Genomic DNA, 20804 nt, shown 5'->3' with positions numbered 1-20804 from the left:
CAGAAATTTATTTTTTTCGTCAAAAACATTTACCGAAAAAGTTAAGATAAAGAACTCAGCAACTGTGGGATATAATCTAGAAAAAAAATCGTTTGTAAAGCTTCATGAAAATGTTCGAATCAGATTTGTTGGAATCGTTGCGAACACACACACACACACACACACACACACACACACACACAGACAGACAGACACACACACACACACACACACACACACACATACACACACACACGCGCGCACACACACACACACACACACACACACATCCTGTGCTGAAGATTTTCTTCATTTCTATTTTGTTTGTTTGTTGCAAAACGCTTACAAATAGATAGGATACACAAAGAGGAACATCTGTTTGAAAATTAATATTGCATAGCTTTTTTATGACGAACAATTACGTGGGCGAAATGATGAAGAAAAACCACCCAGGATGCGAGTATGGGCTTGTGAACAATACGTACTTAGAAACATGTACGAGCGTACAAACAGACTTTGTTCTCATAAATATAAACAATGGAAAAAAGGACAAAGAAAGCTCTTCAATGTGCATAGTGAAGGCAACATTTTGTTCAATAGGGTTTAGTCATGAAAACTGTTTCGGTCACTGTTGATACTGGGGACACTCCTGCCCATGAAAACAGCTATATGTGACCCTCCACCACGGAATGAGACGCATGTCACCTTTGCATGATTTTCATATTTACATTTTCCTAAAGAGTTTTTTATGCTCTATCCAGTGGTGAACACCGTTTTAGAAAAGAGCGAAAACTATTTGAGTTATAAGCCTGTGACTAAGGTGACCCTCACACTGTTACCAGACACTCCCCGGACTTTTATTAAGCCTAGCGCAGAACCGCGCGAGGTGACATGCGACTCATTTCGTGGTGGAGGGTCACATATGTTCTGCTCACAATATCAGATCTGATAAGGCTTTAACATAGGATAGCACCATCCCTCCTCTTTGACACATACCAATAATCAACATCCTGATTGCTTGATTTGCACAATTGTTTTTGAGGACTTAATTTTGTAGATTGACGCCAGTGGCTTTTTACGAAATCATTTAAATGAAAACGTCCCACTTTGCACAGAAAACAAGCAGGCTGATGATTAGTGGTAAGTGTCCCAGTGGAGTCATGGCCTATTCTGATAGAAGAGCATGGGCAGATATGGGATGGTGACTTCTTCTTCTTCTTCTGCGTTCGTGGGCTGAAACTCCCACCTACACTCGTGGTTTTTTTTGCACGAGTGGAATTTTACGTGTATGACCGTCTTTTACCCCTCCATTTAGGCAGCCATACGCCGTTTTCGGAGGAAGCATGCTGGGTAGTTTCGTGTTTCTATAACCCACCGAACTCTGACTGCATGGATTACAGGATCTTTTTCGTGCGCACTTGGTCTTGTGCTTGCGTGTACACACGGGGGTGTTGGGACACCGAGGAGAGTCTGCACACAAAGTTGGCTCGGAGAAATAAATCTCTCGCCGAACGTGGGGACGAACTCACGTTGACAGGGGCCAACTGGATACAAATCCAGCGCGCTACCGACTGAGCTACATCCCCGCCCCGGATGGTGACAATTGTATACACAGGAAGGACTGTACCTTTCAGATAGCCTTGAACTTGGTTTGAACCACTTTACTTTCTTTATTTGGTGTTTAACGTCGTTTTCAACCACGAAGGTTACATCGCGACGGGGAAAGGGGGGAGATGGGATAGAGCCACTTGTCAATACTTGCTCCAGGGGCTTGCAACGTAGTATTACTTTACTGGGAGAATGCAAGTTTCCAGTACAAAGGACTTAACATTTCTTACATACTGCTTGACTAAAATCTTTACAAACATTGACTATATTCTACACAAGAAACACTTAACAAGGGTAAAAGGAGAAACAGAATCCGTTAGTCGCCTCTTACGACATGCTGGGGAGCATCGGGTAAATTCTTCCCCCTAACCCGGGGTGTTTGAACCACAGTTATATATATAATTATGGTTTGTATCAAGCTAGACTCACTGTCAAAAAACCTGGAATGGTAGGTTATAGGAACGTTTAATGTACGACAAAACATAAGATGGAAAACAAGAATGGCAGGTAATTGGAACGTTTAATGTATGACAAAGCATGACATGGGTCGACGTACTTTAAATGTAACGTCTTATTTTTAAACACATGAAACGTTCCAGTCAGATACCATTCTTGTTTTTTTGATTCTGAAGTTTGGAACAATAGCAGTCTAACTGTTTTTGGATTTAGACTCACAGTCATTACATGAGGAACACAATACCATATGTTTAAAAGACTATGCATAGAGGTTGTGTGGATTTTGCCGAGGGTTTAGATTTGATCTCAGAGCAGCTGCCACTTCCATTATCACCATTAAGAACAAGTTAAAACATAATACATTCCATCCAGTTTCGTTTTCCTGTTTGGCAAGGACGTCTCCTTACTCACTCCCTTCTCATCCCAATGACCCAGCAAAACAGGCAATCCTGTGAACAGAATGACAATATTAATCACTTTAATTGAAGAAGGTCGGCTTTTCATAATATGCAATTTAATGTTATGTTCGCGACCGATTTGAGCTTGTTTGGGAAACCACAAGAGCAGAAAAAGTACCAAACACGAATCCTATTCATGCTCAGCTTCTGTGATCATTTAGCTTTTGTCAATCGAAACAGGACGACAAACAAAAATCTGGGTTTTTTTCCCCAACAGATTGCAAAACTTTTCCTTGGTCATGGGCATGCCATCAACAGTGTTGTAAATTACCCACGTCCGCAATCTTAAATTGACATTCCTTGTGAAACAACTTGATGTGCGAAGCTACAGTTTTCTTTTTTTACCGCACACTACAGGAGTCAATGATGTTCCGTCTGGGTTGATATAGAGTGATTCTTTGTCGAGAAAAGGAGTGTTTGGTGCATACCCAGATAAATCGACAAGGTTAGATATATTTCAAAGATAAAGAAAGTTCGTACCACATCTGCTTAACACACAATTTCTGCTGATATAGTGGTATATAAAGTTATTTGTTTTCTTCTAAATCCGTATCTGTGGAATCGAAGTATAGACGTCCTGTATAAATCGTCGTGTAAGATTTAATTATGCAAATTTGCCTTGATCTAAACATTGTTAATCATAAAGAAAATATATAAATTTAGTTTCGCAAAAACGAAATATTAAAAATGTGCTGCATAAAAAAAAGCACACCTCCTTTTCCGCGATTTCATAAGGCTCAGCTCGTGCGTTTACTATAACCTTGAGTTAATTATTATCGTCAGTCACTACCTCGTGGAATTGCAGTTCTGTTTGCGTTTCACAACAAAGATACCATTTGTGGATACTGTCATTGCTATCTTAAATCGTCCCACGGAGTCAAAGCGGTGTTTACTGTGCGCTAAAAAAGCACTTCCTCGATTAGTTGCAGTCAGAGTCAAAACGGGTACCATTGCATGAAAGACTCATTCGTCGCTACAGATTCTGTGAGCAGAAAGTGCGGTCATGTTTGAAACATCATACGCTTCTTTTCTAAACAGTCTAGTGCTGTTCCCGTGAGGATTCATTAAACAAATAAATGAATATTCTTATTCGTATATAGTCCTTTGCATTTCGCACTTCTTCTCTTGCGTTGGGGTCCTGATTTGGCCTATATTATGGTCCGCTGGACCCAAAAAGCAACAACTATCAAATCAAATTCATTTGCGTTTGTGTGAGCTCACATAGACTCAATAAGAGGATTTTTTGTGTATGGTATTGTTCTTCCATGTCGCACATAGCATCTTGCAAGATGTATCCCTCCCACTTTTGAATAGTCGACCTGAAGTCATAATTCCAGCAATTAGACATCCGTTCTTACGGGCTTTGTACCCAATTATGTACTTTTTCCCCAACGCGTATCACGAGCGAAACTCAGTCTCGTTGGCGGTCACGAGACTTTCTTTCAGACGTGCGTTTCTTAAATGTTTGTGGAGTAACAATCAATCATTTTTTGTCGAGCAACTTTGAACCGTGATTTTCAGTTTCGCGCAGCACGAGGAGAAGTCACTCTCCTTGACCGGTCCGACCTGGTTAACGTCATACCATTGGAAACTATCCGTATTTGTTTTGTTTGTGTGTGTCGTTGCCATTGTACCTTTCAAAAGTTGACCATTAATTTCGTAAGATAAGAGAGGAAAGGTAGATCGAGCAATCTTAGCGAGGAGATTTGAGTCACTTGATAAAAAATGAATTGTCTGCTTTCTTTAAGAAAATACACCTTTTAACTGTTTTGTACATGTTTCCGTTCAGATTGAGTAAAGAGGACTTCAAATGTCAATTTTAAACACATTTTTAATTCTGGGATCTCATAAAATTGTGTCACGCGGTTTGGTTTGTTTGTTTGTTTGTTTGCTTAACGCCCAGCCGACCACGAAGGGCCATATCAGGGCGGTGCTGCTTTGACATTTAACGTGCGCCACACACAAGACAAAAGTCGCAGCACAGGCTTCGTGTCTCACCCAGTCACATTATTCTGACACCGGACCAACCAGTCCTAGCACTAACCCCATAATGCCAGACGCCAGGCGGAGCAGCCACTAGATTGCCAATTTTAAAGTCTTAGGTATGACCCGGCCGGGGTTCGAACCCACGACCTCCCGATCACGGGGCGGACGCCTTACCACTAGGCCAACCGTGCCGGTCGCGGTTTGGTGTATCCGTTTTTTAATTTTTTTTAATTTTATTTTTTTATTCTTTTTTTGTGAAGTTTTTTTTTTACATGTATACACTGTACATTACAGGACATCACCTAAACAAAGGGACAAAACCATACAACAGAAAAACACTTGAACAATTACAACATACATGGGGTGGGAGGATGGGTGGGGGAGGGGCTTGGTGGTCGCAGTATCAAAAGGATTTAAGAAAGAAAAAAACCTAAGGGTTACATCAAAATATGCATATACAGGCGCAAATCCTTGTAAAATTTATCTACTGTATTATTCACAACTGCATTATACTTTTCACAAATAAATCTTTGCTTACAATTTCTACTAAATGTCTGAAAATGAGGGGTCTTTTTGTTCATTTTGGAAATATATACGTGGTGTTTGGCACAAATTACTAACACATCAAAAGCTTTATCGGTGACTACATTGTTCGCCACACCAAATAGAACCAGTTCTTTGGAAAGTGTAATTGTCACAATGGGTGCAGTTCACATGTAACCAATTTACAAATTATATCCAAAAAGTCTTCACTTTATCACACTCCCAAAACATATGCATAAGGGTTTCTTCATGTCTACCGCAACATGTACACACTGACGTATCCACAATTTTTCGCTAAAGTAGAAACCGTTCTGTGGGCAAAATTCTGTACAATAATCGGTACTGGAACCATCTCAGACAAGTGTCTTTTGTTGTTTTAAAAACATATTGAAAAATAGCCTTCTTATCTAACAAACAGTCTAAAGATTCAGACCATTTTTCGATACATTTTGGGACCGTAGCATGTTCAATCAGTTTTTTGTAAATAAGTTGTCTTAGGCCAAAAAAAAAAAATTGTCTGTTTAGGGTAACATGACCAAAAAAAGTAGGGTCGGTAGGTAGGTAGGGTTTTTTGTGTGTGTGTGTGTGTGTGTGTGTGTGTAAATGCTATGTTGGCTGAACATTCACTTCTTATATTTGATGAATACATGTTTCAAAACTAACGTATAAATAAAACAGAGAGAAAGGGAGAGAAAGAGAGAGAGAGAGAGAGAAAGAGAGATTATACAGTGTATGTTAAAATTCACTTATAAACCAAAATAAGTTCACAAATACATCCACACAAAAAATTGTCATCTAACTTTAATTGTTAATAATCTCATTGTAGCCAGCAAACTGCTCAAACTCTTCAGGAATAGGAAGCACGCCGTGAACTTTGTTGGCTCTGTCGTTGATGGTGAGATGGTGAGAGGTGGCATACCACAGGGCGTTGGTCAGAACCTGTCAAAACAGATAAAAAAATTGTTTGAGGATGAAGAATAAGGACACAACGCCCATTGTTTGCAAGACTTTCGGATTTTTGGCATCTGTTGATTTGTGTATGAGAGAGAGAGAGAGAGAGAGAGAGAGAGAGAGAGAGAGAGAGAGAGAGAGAGAGAGAGAGAGAGAGAGAGAGAGAATGTTCAATTTTAACTGCATCCAATAGCATCAAAATTACGTCAAATGTCATTGAAAAAAGCACTCAGACACAGACACACACAAACAGACACACAAACATACACACATACACAAGAAACCCAAGAACAAAACAACACTGACACTGTTTGAAACAAAGTTGGAGTACCTGTGTAAAATAAGCTCCTTCTTGGTCAGCTGTAACTTGTGGAAAATCTGCTCCCTTTGCTGCCAGGTAGTTCAGGACATCATCATACAGCTCGTCCTTCCGATTCAGTCCAGAGGTCTTCCCACAGCTGCAATTCAAATTCAAAAAGAATCTATTTAAAACGAGAGAGAGAGAGAGAGAGAGAGAGAGAGAGAGAGAGAGAGAGAGAGAGAGAGAGAGAGAGAGAGAGAGAGAGAGAGAGAGAGAGAGAGAGAGAGAGAGAGAGAGAGAGAGAGTACTCTACAAATTGGACCTTGTTGCAGAGTGAATGGAAAGTTGTCAGTTAATTGTTGTGGCATTTTTTTTAAAACATATGTTACTTTAATGTGCTTGTACAGTGTGGTGGAACAGTGCTGTATATTATTTTTTCATGTGGATGAAATGATGACGGTTATACATTTTTGTGGTTGATTTGTCCCTTTTTGTTGGTGTAGGTGAGTGTTCCTTTATTTTCTGCACTGAAAGGAAGCAACTCGATGTTTACAACAACAACAACAAAACAAAACAAAAAATGCTTGGTTTCTATTAAAATTGGTAGCCTTGTCATCTGTGCATGTTTGTTTGAATGAATAAATAATGTCTATGTCTTTCAGTCATAATGTCTAATTAATACAAATTCTACGTTTAATGTGAGAAAGTGAAAGTTAAAAATAAAATTGGAAAACTCACTGACCTTTCTGCTTTCGGTTTGGGTAGCGATCGTGCTTTTGCAGAGCCCATCAGCACTTGAAAAGCGTTTGCCGGTTGTGAAACTGATGGCATTTCGGTCGCTTCCACATCAGCATCGACAATTTGGCTGCACTTGAAGTGAAGTGACTTGATATTGAAGGATATTAACTCGCCAAGCGAAAGGCCCCAGTCCAGTTCAAAGCCGTTCTCACCAGAAAGAGATTCCGATCCCAAACACTGAACCTCGTAACCCTTAAGAAGGTCGGAATGAATGTCTTCGTAGATGTAGTGAAGTGTTGTTGATGTTGGGTATCTACTTATTAATTTCGTTTGTTCAAGATGGTCACACTTTTGAAAAACAATTGCATAACAGGTGCCGGCTTTGGCACTCGCCGCACTGATTTCGCGATGCGTAGCCATTTTTTTTCACTTCTGTGATGACAAGGGAGGCTAATCTTAATGCTTGGTTACTTCCAGTATGGCGCGCGACGCTCACTTTCGTTCCTAATGAAACGCCAAATGTCTCTTTTTAGCATTTTTACCTCTTTTTTTTTCTTTTCTTTTTTTTGAAATCAAAAAAAAGTTTTTGGGTCGGCGCCAAATCGATAGGGTCGGTCGGGTTACCCTAAACAGACAATTTTTTTGTTGGCCTTACCTTTACAAATACATTTCCACACAATGGGCTCTGTCATAATAAAATGTTTATCAAATTCTAAGCCGATTTTTCTCTGATATTTTTTAACAGCCTGGATTACACCTTGATACAATACAAAATCTCCTCGCACATTTGGATATTTAATTTTAAACGCATTATAGGATAAGTATCCATTTTGTCCCAAAATATGACCAATCTGAGCAATTCCATTGTCAATCCAGTTTTGAATGTACACTGTCTTTTTATCTCTGCGAATATTAACATTATAATGTAAACATTCTGATACAAAATCGTTAAAGGTTGTAGGTTCACATTTTCCATGTAGTTTCATATAATGTTTAAAAACATCAGTCCAAAACGGGTTTTCCATTCTCTGCATCAAAACATTTGCAAATTCTTCTCCTCTCATATTAATTGTTATAACAGATGGACATGCTTTAAACAATAATCTTGATATTAATCCAGTAAGACCAACAACTCTTTTTAACCAAACAATTTTTAGAGATGACAGAAAACATTTCACGTCAACCATCTTTAATCCTCCATCTTCATAGGGTTGGGTGACCGTAGTTCTTTTAATTTTGTCTCTTTTTCCATCCCAAAGAAATTTGAAAAAAATATTATTTAGCTCCATCATAAACTGTTCGTCTGGATCAGGTAAATTCGTAAACAAATGTGTCAATTTGGAAATAGCCAAGGTTTTTAGGACTGTTATTTTACCAAAAGGTGTCAGGTTCCTTCTGGTCCATGAATTCAGAAGTTTTTGAATTTCCTTTAACTTATTTCTATAGTTAAGAACAACAACCTCGGATACATTTACTGAAAAAATAACACCAAGTGCTTTAAAATTATCCGGGTTCCAGGTAAAGTTCATATCAGGCAAAAATCTTCTTTTGCAAAACTTTAAAGGTCCTAACCAAACTACAATTGTTTTATCATAATTCATTCTCAAACCTGATAGTGATGCAAAATGTTGTAACACTTTTATACTTTCGCAAAATGATTGCTCTGTACCATCAAGAAACAGACTGGTATCATCGGCGAATTGTGACAATAAAATATTTTCGCCAAGAATATTCATACCACAAATCTTTTTGTTCTGGCGTACCATAAGAGACAATATTTCGGCACAAATCAAAAATAGATAAGGTGACAGCGGATCCCCTTGCCGGGTGCCTCGACCTACATTAAACCATGCTGAATACCGACCATTAACTGAAACACAGGACTTGATTTTGCAATAAAAAGTAAAAATCCATCGTTTTATGTCATTTCCAAAGTTGAATTTGCTCAAAGATTTTTCAATAAATGACCAGGCAACACTGTCGAAAGCCTTTTCAAAGTCGACCATCAAAAGTAGGCCAGGTATATTATGTTTATTTGAGTAGAACAGGGTATCATATATTAATCTGACGTTTTCACCAATATATCTTCCTTTCAAGAAGCCTTTTTGATCATCATGAATCAAATTTGGTAAAACCCGTTTAACCCGTTCTGCAATACATGTTGATGCAATCTTATAAACCGTATTTAACAGAGGAATTGGTCTCCAATTTTTCAAAAGTGTTTTATTTTTTCCTTCCTTTGGAATACATACTATAACGCCCTGTCTCTGAGTCACTGACATTTCTCCTTTCTCAAATCCACAATTTATAGACCTTTTTTTTTTTTAGTTAAACGTGTCGTATCAATATTAGAGCTTGTAAAATCCCAAGACCGTAAAACAGGGAAATTCCCTAAACAAATATTTTAAAGTCGTTCAGTCACGCAGACACGCTGTTAAGTTAAAGCTATCATATCCTTTCGTGTTTTAAAGAAATCTTAAATATAGAAAAATCACGAAAAATCCAATTCTGGAATGTGTTTCTCTTTCTTTAATTGCTTACTTGTAAAAATAAAGAGAGAAAAAAAGAGACTCTTGCGCCGGTAAAACTTCAATTCTTGTTTTCTTGATATACTCGCTTATGGTGTTTTATTGACGAATCAACATTGTCATCGTCATCCTCCTCCTCCTTTTTATCGTCATTCTCCGCCTCTTTTTCTTCTTTCTAAACCTGTTTTGTTTGTTTAACTAACAGAGGACAACTGTAAACGACAGAAATGAAGCTTGTCACTTTAAGTTCCGTGATACTTGCGTCATGCACAGTTACTTCCTTTTATGTAACAGTAGGAAAACTCCGCCTCTGCAACGATACTCGAGAGCCAGGGGCCACGCACACACCGCTGCACCAAAAAGAGGTAGAACATTCAGTCCCTATCCCATGGACAAAATGTGGTGTGTGTTTGTCTTTGGCTTTGAGACAAAAGATGTAAAACGTCACTCTGAACAGAACAGGAATTATGAGAGAGTGTTTCGTCTGGACCCACGGACGGACATTCTGAGATAAGTCTTGGCTTTTGACAAATTAGACAGAGAACTATCTGATACCTTCCTTCTTCTGTATAGATTGTTTGCGGACAGAAGAGATAAGTGTTTCTGAATTTATCCTCCTCAGGCGAATACGTTTCATACTGATAATCTTTTGTGTTCGAGACAACAACAACAACAACAACAACAACAACAACAACAACAACAACAACAACAACAACAACAACAACATAAGCAACAACATAAGCAGCAACAACAACAAACCTTTCCACTCCACATTTTGGTCGATTCAACTACAATTAGACTTCACTTACTAAGGTAAGCTCGTCATAATTTTGTAATTAATTGTTTGTTTCCTGTTATAACTAAAATATATATATATATATTTTTTTTTACAGATTTCTGCGCGAGGGTAGGGACTTGGCAAACATTCTCATTTGTATTACAAAAGACTGTCCTGAGAGGGAGTCATGTACCAACGCCTAGAAGAAAGATGACGTACTATATTGCCTTGCGAAAGCGCTAAACGTGAGAGCACACACGCACACCGTGGAACACACACACACACACACACACACACACACACACACACACACACACAGACACACACACACCGTCACACACATACACAGACACACATACACACACACACCGACACACACACACACACACCGACACACACACACACACACATACACACACAAACACACACACAGACTCAAATACAGACAGACACACACACAAACACACACACACCGACTTCATTTTCATTTTCATTTTCATTACTTTATTGTCCCATCGCTGGGAAATTCGGGTCGCTTCCTCCCAGTGGAAAGCTAGCAGCAACGGTGTCGCGCTACCCAGGTGTCTGCGTGTTTAGGTGTATTCAGCCACCTGCACTTATGGCAGAATGACCAAGGTCTTTTACGTGCCATTGTGATGACACGGGGGTGGGACATGGCTTCCGTCTCTGGGTCTGCACATAAAGTTGTCCCGTGTCCGTCCCGGCCCGAATTCGATCCTGCGACCTTCCGATCACAAGTCCAGTGCTCTACCAACTGAGCTGCAGGCACAGACTCACTTGTACGCACATGCACCTAAACTCACACACACACACTCACACACACACACACACACACACACACACACACACACACACACAAACACACACACACACACACACCGACGTTTACATGTTACAGGCACAGACTCACTTGTACGCACATGCACCTAAACGCACGCAGAAACACATTGAAGTTGTAAAAAATACCACCCACACGACTCGTCGCAGATCCATTGTTATAATACAATACATTGTTAGAGTATTGTATTTATTTTCATGAAACAGGACGCAAAGGAGCAACGTTCACACTGATGAGCTGTTCAGGAGTTTCCTTGGTCTATTTAATATCTTTACTTGATTTCTGAGTTTCTGATTGTTGGTTTGTTTGGTTTGCTTATTTGCAACTAATTTGTTTGTGCACTTATTTCCTTTTATGGTATGATTTTGCTGTGCGCATGCCCGGGCGTGTTTGTATGGGAAACGCGGAAATCAGCAAAACAAAAACACACATTCAAACCAACACACACACACACACACACACATATACACCCACCCTCACATATACACACACACACCACACACACAGAAAGACAGACAGACAGACAGTCGAACATACAGACAGACAGACAGACAGACAGACAGACAGACACACACACACACACACACACACACACACACACACATACACACACACACACACACACACACACACACACACACACACACACACATTACAACAACATCATAAATAACATGTTTAAAAGGTAAAATGCGGTTGATTGAAGAAAATAAACCAACAACCATCCTCAACCAAGCCAGAGAGAGAGCAAAGGAGAAGGCAATAATATCAAACAAACGACGATCTTAACGAACAAAACAGCGTGCCAACATAACCTACCAGCCAACAAATAAAAATAAATTAAAAAAAGACATCCACTCCATGTTTCAAAGAAAGATACTGTGGCATCGATTTCGAAGTGAATATCGCTGAATCATAATTCCAATATCCATCTAAGAATCGTTCATATGTTTATGATAATATTTGGACGTTGTTAAGGGTTTCCTTTTATAAATGATACTCGGTAATAACAGCTTTCAACATTCCTTTTGTTTTGTTTCAGAGAGCGTTTGGTTGTGAGTTGGTGAGCAGGAGGCAAAATAGTAGCCACGATAACAAGTCAAGTCTGCCGTCAACATGGCGTACAGCAACACGCTGATCAACAAATGTGGCAACATTAAAAAGACGTATGAATCTGCGGACATGGAAGATTTATCGTCAGACTATGATGACAATAGTGCTAAAACCAAAGAAAAAAAAGTGTGCCACCTTTCCGTTAGACAGCCGTGCAACATTGACCATGAGACTGGAGGGCCATTTGACCCTATTGTGTCATTGGTGGCCAAGGAGCCTACAATGACACCGGTTTCGAATTTTGATGGAGCAAGGCGTCCAAGACAGGGCGGACGTTTCACATCAGACGGCCTGAACATCTCCAAAGAATATAATCAGGTAAACATTACAAAGGAAGCTAATTTTGAGGAAAGTGGTACACACACCCAAAAACTAATCGAGTATTCGGTCAAAGAACCACTAAGACTATTTGGAGAAGAGCGCCCCATAAGCCCAACACCAAAGCAAAAGAATGAGGATAAAAATACAAAGTGTGTAGACAACGACGAGACAGCAGCTTGTCCAACAGATGGCCAGAAACACAGTTCCTGCAACACCAAACGTGACTCTGTAGATGTCGTGAGTCTGGCTGAACTCGGAACCCCCGAGCAATATCAGGTCTCATTTCAAACCGCAGTTGTCGCAGAAAATGCCTCAATCCAAACGGTAACTGGCATAGCCGACGTTTCAGTACACACTGCAGCTGTCACAGAACAGGTCTCAGCACACTCTACTGCACACCGTTCCTGCAACACCAAACGTGTAGATGTCGTGAGTCTGGCTGAACTCGGAACCCCCGAACAATATACAATCGAAAACAGTGCTGGAAAAAAATGTATTCAAATTACAAAGAAACTACAGGCTCCTGACCGTTCTGAGCATGCAGTGGAACAAGTCTCCTCAGTACAAGCGAAAGCGTGTGTGCAACATTCTATCCCTTTGAAAACTGCAACTATCCAAGTTCACTCTGCGGCTATCGACGAAGATTGCTCAGTACAAACTACAGCCATCATATATGTCACAGTACAAACTGCAACCACCACAGAACAGTTCTCAGCACAAGCTACTGCTGCCCAAGATCAGGTCTCATTTCAAACCACAATTGTCACAGAAGATGCCTCAATCCAAACGGTAACTGGCATAGACGACGTTTCAGTACACACTGCAGCTGTCACAGAACAGGTCTCAGCACAAGCTGCAGCTGCCCAAGATCAAGTCTCATTTCAAACCACAATTGTCGCAGAAGATGCCTCAATCCAAACGGTAACTGGCATAGACGACGTTTCAGTACACACTGCAGCTGTCACAGAACAGGTCTCAGCACAAGCTGCAGCTGCCCAAGATCAGGTCTCATTTCAAACCGCAATTGTCGCAGAAAATGCCTCAATGCAAATGGTAACTGGCATAGACGACGTTTCAGTACACACTGCAGCTGCCACAGAAGAGGTCTCAGCACACTCTACTGCCGCCGTAGATCAGATCCTGTTTCATACCGCAGTTGTCACAGAAGATGTTTCAATCCAAACTGCAACTACCATTCACGATGTTTCAGTACACACTGCAGAAGCTACGGATGTCATAGAGCGGGTCCCAGTACAAACCGTACTTGTTACAGATGTCTCTGTACAAAGTGCAGATGTCAAAGAAAATGTGTCAGATCAAGAGAAAAGACACCAAGATACCACTGGCATGGATCCCCAACGTCCTCTATTGCCTTTTGGACAGCTACAGCAAGTCTCTCATGTCCTGCCACAACAAACTTGCACATCTCCAGAACAGAGGGGATTCCCACAAGAACTGCCACCATCAAACCCAGCTCCAGTTTCGAGTTGCCCTGTTAAAGATACTCTGACGTTGGAAACTTTCCATCAGGCAGAACTAAGCAGACACACAGAATTAGAAGCCAATACAGAGAATGTGCAGCAATCTCCCGCCAATAGCGTAGAGACGTTTGGACATCAGACAGCAACGCCCAGACATCCTGAAATACAAACTTCAGAGGAGGTCATGCCGCCGATGCAGCTCCGCAGGCTCGTGGCCGTGCATTCGACCCGCCCTGATGAGAACTTTCCCTACAACGATGTTGTTCTGAGAGCTTCAGCCATCGACGCCAGGGGAGTGATGCTAAGGCGAGAGAATCATGTACCAGAACGCCATGTACAAGGGAGTCATGTACCAGGGATTCGTGTGCGTCGGGGTACGCCTGTCCATACACCCCCGCATCCTGGAGTGGGACTGAGGCGTGTGCGGCCTTGCGGGCCAGTGGTGGTGACTCCGACTCGTCCCGTTGAGTACAATTACTACGTGGATCTCAGATCTTGCGCTGTCGACTTACAGGACAAGCGAGATCTGCGAGAAGACTGGGCTGCTGATGTGGATGTGCGTCACCCTGGTCTACGTCCAACTGGTATGTGTATACTAGTAGTTACAGTGGTAACAGTTGTACCATCACTTGTAGTAGTAGTAGAAGTAGTAGTAGTAGTAGTAGTAGTAGTAGTAGTAGTAGTAGTAGTAGTAGTAGTAGTAGTTGTAGTAATAGTAGTAGTAGAAGTAGTAGTAAAAGAAGTTGAAGAAGTAGTAGTCGTAGTAGAAGTAGTAGTAGTAGTAGTAGTAGCAGTAATAGTAGTAGTAGTAGTAGTAGTAGTAGTAGTAGTAGTAGTAGTAGTAGTAGTAGTAGTAGTAGTAGTAGTAGTAGTAGTAGTAGTAGTAGAAATACTACTAGTAGTAGTTGAAGTAGTAGGCTAGTAGTATCCACACACTTTACAGAACAGAATTATGTTAAAACCTCACATTATTTTAGTCATCTACTTATGCTACTCTTACACTGTGCCGAATTGCCCTTGCGAATAGAATTTTCCAATAATTCACAATGATCGGGACATGGTCGCAAGACATTCGTAAATGTTCTTAACCATTCGCCACCATTCGTCTCTTGTTTTGAACATAGCAACATGTTCCTAATATTCGCAAAGAAGTCATATTCTTAACTTTTTTTGCAACGTACTTGTAAGATTTCGCAAGACATTCGTAATCATCGCAATGTATTCGTAACGCTCGCAAGGCATTTGCAACCATTCGTTATGCATGTCTCCCACTGTGTTGAATATCCTTGCGAACATTCGTAATCATCGCAATGTATTCGTCAGGCTCGCAAGGCATTCACAAACATTCGTTATGCCTGTCTTACACTGTGCCGAATATCCTTGCGAATATAGATTCGTATGCATTCGCAATGATCAGTAGACATTCGTAAGCACTCGCAACCATTCGCAAGACATTCGCAAGGATTCGTAAGGCTTCGAATGGTCAATATTTTTCCTGTCCATTAGTCTCTTTTTTGGGGCCAAATACAACATGTTCATATACACATTTCTTGCGAATGTCTTACGAATAGTTGCGAGTGCTTGCGAATGTGTACCGATCATTGCGAATGCCTTGCGAGCGCTACGAATACCTTTACGATGATTACGAATGGCTTGCGAATACTGAAGAATATGCATTCCTTGCGAATATTAGGAGCATGTTGCTAATATTCGCAACAAGAGACGAATGCTGGCGAATGGTTAAGAACATTTACGAATGTCTTGCGACCATGTCCCGATCATTACGAATTATTGGTGAATTCTATTCGCAAGGGAAATTCGGCACAGTGTAAGAGCAGTATTACGAACAATGCGAATTGCATAATCGCTTTATTCGTAAAATGTTTGCAACCACTCGCAACACTCGCAAGGCCACTCGCAACGTTCGTAATACAACCGCAAGACATTCGTATATATGGATTTGTATGCATTTGCAATGATCGGTAAGGCTTCGAATTTTCAATATTTTTTCCTGTCCATTCGTCTCTTTTTTTGCCGAATACAACAATGTTCATATTCGCAAGGATATTCGGCACAGTGTAAGACAGGCATTACCGCAAACAAACACCAGATTTGCTCACTTATAGAAAAAGGATCAGTTCTTTCATAAAATAACCAACTGCTTGAATAAATTGCAATAACTGAATTGTGACAGATTTATCTTGATTAAAATGTACCAAAACGTTGTGAACTTGTAAATAATGAAAACAGAAAGAACAAATAATCTCCAAACCCAAATATTTTCAGTGTGCACAATTGCTGTGGTTTCAGGTTTGCCACAGGCAGTCCGAGGCGCAAGCGGGTTGCGCATACAGAATCCAGTACGTATACGTTACGAAACTTTCACTTAATTAGATGTGTGTAGGTTTTTTGTTGTTGCAAACTTTGATGCATGTTTCCAAGCAGCATTGCAACTTTATTTATTTTCTCGTCCGACATAGTTTGGTAGAGTGGGCAGGTAAAGTCAGATGTGTGTGTGTGTGTCACTGTGTGTGTCTGTCTGTGTGTCTGTGTGTGTGATTGTGTTGTGCGAAGATGCGTGCGTGCGTGCGTGCGCGGGCTGTCAATCTTCGATTTTGATGATATTCGAAATAGTAGATAAATAGGTTGGATACATTTTATTCTTCATAATACATTTTCATAAACAAGAGCAAAAATTCCAAGAAAATATGTTCAGCTTCAAAATCTTCGAGCCATGACTGTCTGCACTTTTGCGAGATTGACAAATCCATTGCACGTTTCTACACTGCAGAACATGACACAAACCAGAGAAATTGGTGTCCCCAGTAGTTGGCCGTGTAGCCACAGTTTGGTCGAAGTTGATGGAATTCTGTTTTACTGTTCTCATATGAGCCTCGAAAGCTTTGCCTCTTGTTTCTTCTTTTCTTCTGCATGCATCTGTTCGTTTGTTTTCGTGCGCGCAAGATCGCCGGATTGTCAAAAGTACCGAAAGAGATTTTGGTAGGACTCTGGGTGATCAAACTCGCATGAAACTCGCACAGATTTCAACAAAGTCAAAGATTTCAACAGCAATGCCTCTGAAATGGAACACAGTTTTGGCTGTGAACAAAATTCGTATGCATAGTTTCCATCCTCACCCCGAAAGACCGAAGCTAAAACAAATGTAACTAAGAGTTTAGTATAATTTGGTTGAAAAACATAATCGTCAAGTATTAATTGTTGGACCTTTGTATGGACGGCGTTCCTTAATTTACCACTCAGGTTTCTAGCTTGCCAGGAGACTTGGTTTTCATTTTCTTTTGCCTAATGTCGGACTTCTATCTGTTATTCGGTCCTAAGGAAAGTAGGCCCTGGCGATTTTTGGAACCCTATGTATTCGGACCCCCACAAAAAACCTAGTGAACAAACTAACCTTATCCATAATTGTTTCTATTTTTCAGTATTTGATGACCTCGGACATGTCAGCGGACGAGCGAGGACGACTTCCCTCACAGCTACGCCACCTCCTGGGTATGATCTACATAGAACTTGTCAGTCCCGCAAACTATTTCCTTCACCTCCTTAATTCTGTTGATACTGACCTTATTCGCGACAACCGTTGCGTATAGACTGATCCATTGTATATATTGTGTTCCCTACCTACTCAATTACGACAATCCCTTGACAATACAACTATGGTGTAGCATATACATAGATTTGTAAAAGCATTCATTTGTTATTATGTCCTCTTTCTTGCCTCTGTTTTAAATTCCTATCATTAATTTAATTTCATAATGTAAACCTAGGGATGGATCGAGGAGAGGACATAGTTGGAATGAGTTTGGGGTATTAATTGTTTTGAACATGTCAAAGACATGTTCTGATTTGTCACGTTCTCCCATGACTGCATACCCCATTTGCTGACCACACTACTGTGCTTCCTTGATTCCAGACCACGAACTAATGGCGACGCTGTCTCAAGATCTCGGCTCTCGACGAGGCCCAGTGGTGGTCACCTGTGTCGTCTGTAGCTCGCGACCGGTCAGCGTTCTGACGTTTAATTGCACACACAGGGTCGTCTGCATTGTCTGCTTTCTGCAGCGGCGTCTGAGGAGATGTCCACTTCTTTGGTGCCAGCGGCCTATCCTTTTTTACTGGAGCAGTGGGTCACAGGTAAGTTAAATTACACCTTTTTAGCCTAATTGGTCTTGCCTTTTTCATGCTACTACTATTATTACTACTACCACTACTTCTACTACTAATGATAACAAAAACAAAAACTATTTACATAATAACGAAGAGAGAGTACGTATAACTTGAAGCTTCCAGTGATGCATTTTTTGTCTTGTGCTTTTTCAGTAACTTCAAGATCTTCTTCAGACCTCTAGCCCTTGATGATCGGAACTACTTGGAGCTCCGGCACTACTTCAGCTTTTTTCTTTGGACGCTTAACGTTTTCGTGCCTGGACATCCGATGCTTGAAAGACAGTTAGAAACCGACATACACAGTAGCAGTAACCGCAATTGGTAGCATAAAACGCGAGAACCAACTTTTCACGAGTACATGTCACTGGTCTTCTGCTTGCAGTGTACGTGTACCTTAACACTTGACTGGCTCACTTCGCAATCCCGCTATAACATTGGCCAATAAGAGCCTGGGATGCCAATATGTATATAACACGCAGGAAGCCCAGAAATTGGCTGTATTTTGGTAAAAGACGCTGCCATTTGTGCACAAGCTGAAAACCAACACATTGCTCTAATTGGTCACAGCATGACTAAGATGTGTGGATGCGGGAGAAATGTTAAATGGACACTTGAAGGTGTTCAAGTTAAACCGTCAGTTCACGCTTGCATATAGTAACATAGTAAACAAAGCCACAAAGTTATATACAATCCACAGACAGTAAAGTCTGTTTCGAAAAAAAGTACAACATTGTGTTTAATGTTTTTTTCTTACTGGCCTCAAGCGGACTCGTGGCCTAATACTGCTACATACTCATCCTTTGTGCAGAGCTCAGGACGTCACTTTCGTCTGTTTGCATCAGTAACAGCTGCTAAGAAAAATATTTAATCAGGAGAGACTTGTCACACATATCTAAAACAAGAGGAATACCCGGCTTCGCCGGGGTGAATCGCGAGACAGAGACAGACAGCGTGGCGGTTCATCACAATCACCTTTGCAGGCGAAGTCCTGTCAAACGGGATTGAGAATTTTAGAGCTTATTTCTTAGCCCTATATTATCTGTTGTGGCTTCTCAAATGCCAGAACATACAGACAGACAAAAGCCGCTAGACCCCATCACAAACAGAACTCTACAATCCACATTTTTTTGCCCACACACACACACACAAACACACACACACACAGAGAAGCCGTATATATGGGTGCGTCTCAGAATCTCGTCCTCTGTTTGTGACATTATCACCAAAAGTAAAATCTTCCCAGAAAACGTTGATAATACTATTTACACACTTCTCAGGGTGTACCTTTTCAGTTTAAACAAGAAAAAATATAACATTGCCTTTAGTTTGCCATATATTGAGCATTATTTGGACCATGTGTGCAAAATCACCCTTGTAACATGGAAACAATAAAAGACAAAAAAACTGCATTTATAAGGCTGAAAACGACTTTTATTCAGTTATTATTGTTGAATCACAAGCCATTATAGAGTTCAATATGAAATGACTACATGCAAACAACAAAATAATGTTTTTTTCAAAGTTCCATGCATTCGTCAAAATTTCAATACAAAAATGAAAATTAATTAATGATATCCTGATCAGAACATGTTGATACATGGCATTCATTCAGTCTTATTGACATTTAACCTTCACAATAGCATATATACAAAGATTTGTTGCTCCAAGACAAAATGTTAGAAAGTTATCCCAAAAGAATGCAAAATGGTCACCGATGTAACATGGAAACATCACTTTTGTAACAAAGAAACGGTTATGCTTTTTCCCACAAACTTTACTAAATGAAGCTGATTTTGCAACCAGATTCTTCTTAGGTAAAATGCCAAACACTAAAACAGGAACAGAAAGAAAAAAAGCTGGACAAAATCAAGCAAACTTTGCCCCAAAAAAGAGAAACATTAATGAAAAGTTCATCACCGACGTAACTCGGAAACGAACAACCAGACATGTATTATAAGGTTTGACATGAAGAATGCAAATGTTTAAAAGTGGTTCATTCAATTGTTAAGACAATAAACCAAAGGCATTGGTTACATATAGAACAGTTGCCACTTGCAGTTAATTAATTTATTTTAAAAGAAATAATGCCCCCTGGCATTGAAGGTGGGGTCACGAATCATGGTTGCATCAGATGTAGGGACTAAGGAAATATCATCGATCCCTGGAAAGCAATAGTAGTTCCCCTCCGGTTTCCTTCGAAGGAACGTTACCACCAGTTCATCAGGTCGAATCTCTTGCACCTGAAACATGCAAGTACCTGCGATTTCAACTAAAGATTGATGCAATATGTGTACTAGTTTCACTAACATGAATTTGTTTAATGTCTATCAAGATTTTGATGCATCCACATTCACTGGCTAAAAACAAAATAAAGTAATTATTTTGTTCAGACTTACCATTCCATTGAACATACAACTTTTACAATTAAAGAAAACATTGACACTTACCGTTCCTTTAAATGGATTTCGGAAATTTAATTTTGATCATAATTTTTTATATTTTTAATTTTCAGAGCTTGT

General features: G+C 40.2%; 2 protein-coding genes and 1 long non-coding RNA gene across 3 annotated transcripts in view; 1 reads left to right on the top strand and 2 right to left on the bottom strand.

The window, feature by feature from the left end:
- Positions 1–2341: 2341 nt before the first annotated feature.
- LOC138962426 (uncharacterized) overlaps positions 2342–20804 on the bottom strand; it is a 38743-nt gene continuing 20280 nt past the window's right edge. The window contains exon 3 of the long non-coding RNA XR_011454511.1: positions 2342–2492. This is a non-coding gene — a long non-coding RNA (uncharacterized lncRNA). The remainder of the gene's footprint in view (positions 2493–20804) is intronic.
- LOC138962423 (uncharacterized) lies at positions 5804–7676 on the bottom strand. The gene is made up of 3 exons (XM_070334231.1): positions 7025–7676; positions 6313–6439; positions 5804–5969 (listed from the first exon to the last, which is right to left on the bottom strand). The coding sequence occupies exons 1-3, from the start codon at positions 7438–7440 to the stop codon at positions 5832–5834; spliced, it is 681 nt and encodes a 226-aa protein (XP_070190332.1). The 5' UTR covers positions 7441–7676; the 3' UTR covers positions 5804–5831.
- LOC138960919 (mucin-17-like) lies at positions 11882–18861 on the top strand. Its single transcript, XM_070332553.1, has 5 exons — positions 11882–14684; positions 16411–16460; positions 17541–17610; positions 18032–18252; positions 18853–18861. The coding sequence occupies exons 1-5, from the start codon at positions 12302–12304 to the stop codon at positions 18859–18861; spliced, it is 2733 nt and encodes a 910-aa protein (XP_070188654.1). The 5' UTR covers positions 11882–12301.

The sequence above is a fragment of the Littorina saxatilis genome, linkage group LG3 (assembly GCF_037325665.1).
Source record: "Littorina saxatilis isolate snail1 linkage group LG3, US_GU_Lsax_2.0, whole genome shotgun sequence".
Lineage (NCBI taxonomy): Eukaryota > Metazoa > Mollusca > Gastropoda > Littorinimorpha > Littorinidae > Littorina > Littorina saxatilis.
The sequence above is the reverse complement of the archived record's forward strand: the minus strand, read 5'-3'. Positions and strand labels throughout refer to the sequence as shown.